The sequence below is a fragment of the Rissa tridactyla genome, chromosome 5 (genome assembly GCF_028500815.1).
Source record: "Rissa tridactyla isolate bRisTri1 chromosome 5, bRisTri1.patW.cur.20221130, whole genome shotgun sequence".
In the NCBI taxonomy this organism is placed as follows: domain Eukaryota; kingdom Metazoa; phylum Chordata; class Aves; order Charadriiformes; family Laridae; genus Rissa; species Rissa tridactyla.
The window spans coordinates 38686505-38693100 of record NC_071470.1 but is presented as its reverse complement, the minus strand read 5'-3'; the positions used below and the strand labels follow the sequence as shown (position 1 = coordinate 38693100).

The 6596-nt window shown below is 47.5% G+C and overlaps 1 protein-coding gene across 1 annotated transcript in view; it reads left to right on the top strand.

Annotated features, from left to right (window-relative positions):
• The first annotated feature begins 1659 nt into the window (after positions 1 to 1659).
• The window catches only part of DDRGK1 (DDRGK domain containing 1), a 39385-nt gene continuing 34448 nt past the window's right edge, over positions 1660 to 6596 (top strand). The window contains exon 1 of the mRNA XM_054202706.1: positions 1660 to 1793. Within this exon, the coding sequence (XP_054058681.1) occupies positions 1706 to 1793 (88 nt within the window). The 5' untranslated portion in view covers positions 1660 to 1705. The remainder of the gene's footprint in view (positions 1794 to 6596) is intronic.

Sequence of the window (6596 nt, the reverse complement as noted above, 5' to 3'; positions counted from 1 at the left end):
CGTCCTTTCTGACCACACAGTATTAGACTAACCTGGTAAGACAGAAACAGAACACAGGCAATACAGTTTGCGCACAGCATGAACAAAGGGGCGTTGTCACTGATTTCCAAAATGAGATTTGAAAGATTAATATTAAAATAACACATTTTCATAACCACAGTTCGGTTCCTTTTTGAGAACTTCCCACTGTGTAGCCAGTTCTACATTGTTAAGACTTAGCAGAAGCTGTTTTTTTCTGTGGCAGACAGATCTGAATTTCTCTCCAGCTCATGACAGTATGTGCACAGGCAGCTCTGCCATCCCCAGGAATGAGTAATTAGCTAATTTGATTATGTCTATATATCCAATAGCCTCTAATTTCCATTTCCAATTTGTTAAAGCATTCCCCCAAAGAATCCCTCCCAACAACAAACAGTGCTTTAAAAGGCCACACTAAAGGGAACTCTGAAGTAAGAATGGGCTAGATTAGTCAGAACTTTATAACCACAATGCAAGTCAAAGCAAGTAAAAACTAAAATACTTCTCTCCTCACTCATGGAAGGACTGGGGCAGAGCCTGACAAATGGTTTCAGATCTAACAGTGGGCAATCATACAAAGGGGTGGAAATTTTTTTCTCCATCCCCAGCTGCAAATTCCTGCAGCATCTTTTTGTGCTGATACGTGCTGTGATCTGGCTAAAAACTAAATCCAGAAAAAAAGAAAAAAAATAACTGATTCCCTGCTTTGGTCTATTGCATGGTCACAGAGCGTTGCTACCAGTAAAACGGAAGCAACAGGAGGCTCCATTTGACTGGACATCAGCATTGGATCAGTTTAAAGCAATTATCAATCTACAACTAAAGCCCACCCACCTGCACTGGTTCTGCATAGATCAATGCAAACCTGATTTTTAAATAGATCAGCCTCCTCTGGGCAGCTTAGTTTTCTACATTTTTGCCAAATTAAGCCAGCTGACTATTCAAGACAACTAGTTTAGGGCCAGTTCAGGGTCTGTCTCTCCAATTTTTTCAGAGACAAACTTGCTTTGCTTCAGGCCAGGTCAGGACATCATTTCTTCAGCTGCCTGGCGCGCAGCTGAGCCAGGCAGCTCCAGCTCTATTCCATGCCTACGAATCACTGACTTAAAGGCAGAATTACAGATTACTCATACATGTAACTTAAGCTTCATTGCCAGGGACGCCCTGACAGCCAACACGCTCAGCGCGGCCCGCCTGGGCCGGACCCGGGGCACGCACTCCGGTGCAGGGTCACGGGCGGGGATACCCCTACTGGTGGGCCAACCTGCTGCGCTCAACAGACGCCCACCCCACGATGCTGCAGCAGGAAACGTCTCAGCAACCGCCCCCAACGGCCAGGCCCGACGGCGCCGCGCTCAGGGGCAGTTTTGCCTCACAGTTCTTAACTCCTCCTCTCAACTTCCCTCCCGAGCGCACCGACAACCAGGCCAAACCCCCCGACCTCCCTCTGTGCCCGCCTCGGGGGCAGCGCTCCCTCACGACCGCGCCTCGCCGCCAGGCCCCCACCTCGCGAGGGCTACCCGCCGCCGCGCCGGCCCGGCGCCGCCGCGCCCGCCTCAGTGCCGCCCCGCTGCAGGCAACCAGCGGGCAGCCCGTCGCTCGGGGGCCTTGCGGCGGGGAAGGGCGGGACATACCAAGTGCTGCCCCCCTCCCCCCAAGGCCGGTGTGGGCGGGGCCAGGAGGGAGGATGGACGCGGCGCTGCTCGCCGCTGTCGCCGTGCTTCTTGCCGTCCTCCTCTTCTTCGCCACCCGCCTCCGTGGCCAGGCGAGGGCAGGTGGGTCACGGCTCGCCTAGGCCTCCCCCCCTCCTCCGCGGTGGCTGCTGCCCAGCCCGGCCCGCCCCCGCCCTCAACGGCCGCGCGGGGGAGGGGCGGGGGCCCGGGGCGGGGGGGCGCGTCTCCATGGAAACCGGGGTGGGGGCGCCTTGCCTTAGGCCTTCCCCTGGGGGTGAACCGCAATGGGGGCAGGGGGCCCCTGGGTTCCCTCGGGATCCCTGGTGTCCTGCCCTTCCCTCCGCCCGCCAGGGTCGCCACTCAGGCCCCGGGGTGGCAGCCCCAGGCGGCGGCGAGGCCTGCTGTTGGCCGGAACCCGGGCCCGGTTGCCGGCTTGAGGCGGTGCCAAGGTGGGGGGCGCCGGGTTTGCTGTGGTTGGGGAAAGTCTGTCTGGGTTCCAGCTGTCGTACCGGGTGGGCGGAGGGAAGGTGTCCCCGACGCTCCTTCTGCGAAACGGGGAGCGAAATGCGCGAGGTGACGGCCCAGCCTGGCTGACAGGCGGTCTTCTGGCAGGTCGCGGGTAGCGACCCCTTAATGTTCCCGTCAGACCTGAAAGGCAGGCAGGCCGGCCCCTTTCCTGCCTCTGACAGCCTGCTTTACCGGCCTCTCACAGAAATTGCCCGCTTCTGCGCCTTTTCCACCTGGCCCGGCGCTGCGAGGGCTTGCCGGCCTTGCCAGGTGTAGGTGCCGTGCTGCGCAGTCCCGTTCTGGGAGCGGGTAGATGATACAGCACTTCCAGCCCTTCTGCCTCTCTCTGTTGTATTGCTGACCAGCAGTTGTGGCAGCGTGAAACCGTGGTGGAAGAGACCTTTTGTGGGTGCGAGGTGAACGTTACAGGAAGAAATCAGATGTGGCTGTGAACTTAACAAACTTGTTGAGTTTTTCAAAGTAGAGGTTGTTTATCTGTTGGTCTCAAATTCAGATGTTTAGCCAGGACAAACACTTAAGCTTTGTCAATGTAACACCACCAGTTCCAGGTTTTGGGGTTGGGGGGGGGGGGGTTTGTTGGGGTTTTTTTGTTGTTTTATTTGAGGAGGAAGGTATTTTGTCTGTTGTATTTTTGAGGATATTTTTGTATGTTGTATTTTGTCTGTTGTATTTTTGAGGAGGGAGGTAGCTTTGATAATTTTTTTGAAGACAGAAGAAAACCCCTCTAGTATAAACACAGTCATGATAGTGCAAGAGTGTATGCTGGGTAAGGACTTTGTGTTAAAAGCAATTTTTTCTGATAATAATTAAGTTTTCCAACATGCTTCTCTCACACGTTCTCATGTATAGACCTGGTCTAAATCTTTCTCAACAGCTTGGAAACTGATGAAATTTTGTCAGATTCCTAGTTAGTTAAAGCTTTTCGTAAAAAATGAGTGTATGTCCCAGAGAAATGAGACTGCTGGAAATACATCGTTTCCTGAACTTGACTTGTGTCATGACTTAGGTAAATCAGGGACTTTGGGGCTTGTGAGGGTTTCTTTTTCTTTTCAAGTGTAAAAAGTTCTAACTAGTTTGAAGCCCACAGTTGTTCTAAACGGTCTGAATTCTCAAAAAGCTTTAAAGCTGTTTTTGAACACCTTGGTTAAGGTTAGTTTACATTCAGGATCATTTAATCACTTTGAAGCCTCTTTTTCAATGCCATCTTTTTGACACTTACATATTAGTTTTGCCTTTTTTTATTGTGGTTTTAAGATAATTTCTGCCTTTATAATGACAGAAATCAGTATATTAGGTCCTTTACAGAATTCCATATTGTGAGGATGACTTTGTTCTCCTTTCACAACAGAAATTATTTTTCAGAACCATTGGGGCTGTGGTGTATTTAAGATTTGCAAAATTTGGTCTTAAACAGGAATTTTCTTTCCTGTTCCTTTTTCTTATGTGGAAAATGGAAGCTGCTGCAATTCTGCTAGTAAATCTCTGTTGTCCCACAGAAAGGACTTGAAACCAGGGACATCTCACCTAGAGAACTGGTGGTAGCTCTCACCTCTTCTTGTTAAAGTCTGGGGATTGGGGCAGCAGTTTCTTTTCATGCCCTCTTTTGGGAAAAATGTTGAAGACTTGACTCCCTTAGGTAATGAAGGGAGCTAAGGATCACAAGAGGTAAATCCTGTAACTTTGTATTTCCTTTGAAAGGTAACTTGGAGCAGCAAGGTGTTTCCAGCAAGATCATGCCTGGACTTGTTCTGCTGAGAACAGGAAAAAAAAACAAAAAACAAACATACATGTTTGGCATGTCTATTTGTGAACAAGCCCTGATGTGATAAGCTGTGCTGGGCAAAAGCACCTCCTCAGGGAAGCCAAGCATACTTCCACCTGTTGCGTTTTGAATCGCTTTCTCGTTGAATTTCATGGGTTAGGTTAGCATGAAGGTAGAAGATGCTGGATGCTGCCAGTGTGGTGGGAAGTACCACTAACATGTGAGGGTGCAGTAGGTGGAGCTATCTTCGCATCGGTGCAGAACGAGGGAGCTCATGAACTAGTAGCTGTGTCTTGCTGGACCGCCTCAAAACTTGCCAGCCCAGGTGTTACCCTGATGGACTTGCTTATCTGATATAACTGATGATAATGTGCTGTGATGGACAAAGAATTGCTTTGCAAGAAAAAATGTCTTTGCTCTGAGCAAGTGGAAGTTTGCAAAGCTTTGTAAAGGAGCAGATTTCTACCTGGGGGATGTAAAATTAGGTCCTAAGAAGTCTGGTCTCTGAAAGATTTCATAGTATTCTTTGTGCTTCACGCAACAATGGTGCTTCACATCCAGTTTAGGAAAGAGCTCCTCTTTCAGAGCGGAGTTCTACTCCGTTTCTCTTGCGGAAGGAGCTCTGACAGTACAACTGGAGTTTCACAGTTGCTGCTGTGTGCTGACTGACAAGTCAGATGAAATAATCTCCATTGCTGCCTCTGCACCATGCTGATGTTTCTGAAAATGCAGAGGCAGAGCTGCTCTCTCAGCACGGCAGTAAACCTGCTGTCTCCAGATATTTCCTGGTTTTTGAAAGGCTGAGTCAGAAACTGGAGAACATAGAGCTTAAAATACAAACTAAGCCTGTGTCCATTTTCCAGACATCTGTTTAATTTTTTTTGCTTGTATTGCCTGTTAATTTGAGGGCTTTATCTAATTAATTTATTCTGGCCTGCCATTCTGCAAACCATCAGCAACTAATGGATCACTTGTCTCACCTATGTAACGTTTGTCATTAAGTTTCACTCAGGTGTTTCTATATCAAGTCTCATTAGTCCTTTTGTGACTAATCTCTGCATGGACTGGCTAGCCTGGGGTGCCACTTATGTCTGAGACGTCTGCAGTGGCAGGAAAAAGAGATGTATTCAGATAAGTGCAGTCGCCAAACCACGCCCTGGGCTGCAGAGGAGATGTAAAAAAACACAGACCCCAGAGAAGATTATTCTTGATCTCAAACCTGACAGTTAATCCAGTTTCAAGAGTAAGAGCAAGAGGGTTTTTAAGTGTATCCTCTGTATTCTTTGAAACCACCAGTCAGAACCCTCCATGTGCAGCTCTATTCAATCTATGATACTTCCCATTCAGAAGAAGAGAGGGCATGTCTGGCTTTCTAGATACTGGAATAAATGATGTGTCTTGAACCACATAGACAAATTGTTGACCCTGAAGAACCAACCAAGTATAAGTGTGTTACAGGCAGAGTAAATGATTCTTTTCTCCTCCCCCCCATGAAGGATGGGAAGAAATGCAAGGACTAACATTCATGTTTTTCTAATTACTGTCCAGCTGAATGCCTTGCAAATAGAAGCTATAGGGGAGAGAAGAAGAAAAAAGCTATATTAGGGCATATCTTTTCCTACTAAATGACAACCCATAGTGTCTAGGTGTCTTCAATTGTTTGTCTGAATGTTTTGGAGATGTGTCCAAACTATTGTCCAACAACTGCCTTGTGTGTTTGACCATGATATCGGTTGGGTTTGGGTGGGGTTTTTACTACTTTCTGAGCCCTCTTAGCACTGGTCAACTTTGAGGAATCACTGCGTCTCCTGTAGAGAATTAAATTGAGAAATCAGGGTAGCTTGGTTCACACGTTTGTCTCTGGGAGAGTTAAGCACCTGGGTTTGAAATTAATACATGGCTTATAAATAGAATCCTCTTTCACAAAATGCAAAACAGTCTTTGTTTTGCAGGATAATGGGAACCAAAACCAAGCCCCAGAATGAATGAGCGCTAGAACTTCACAGCTGATATGCTGTGCAGGACCACCTTTGGAATTTATTGAGGTAGACACACAGAAGCTTTCAGGTGAAAGGGATGCTAACGTTTGAATTGCAGTGTATTTCAAGAACTTATTTAGAGAAATACTGCATTTGTATAGAAAGTCTTTTTGCAGACTAAGTATTTCCGGCATTTAGTAGTGTCCCAATAAGTGATCTGCTGCTCTGCCTTTGCAGTATATCCTATAGCATGTTCTGTAGCGTTCAAAATAAGCATTATTATGCTATAAGTAATACTGGGCAAGCCTTGAAGCAAAATGATTGGATCCTTGGAGCCTACACTCTGTAATTTATCATAGACCTGTTTTGGCTCACAGAGTGGATGAGAACAAGAGGGTGACAGCAGTGTGATAGTGCAGTGACTCAATTCAAAATGTCACGGTGCGTGTTAGCGCTGGAGTTTGCTGGGGGACTGCTAACATCATTGTTGCAGCAATCCTGAACTGCTAATGGCTTTGCTGGCCAAATGCTTCCCCAGATTACTCTGTTTTGCAGCCTATGCAAACAGTGCAGCTGCAGCTATATTGTTATCAGTACCAAAGTTACCTGCTTTAAAGCTAGTTGAGGTATATTGAG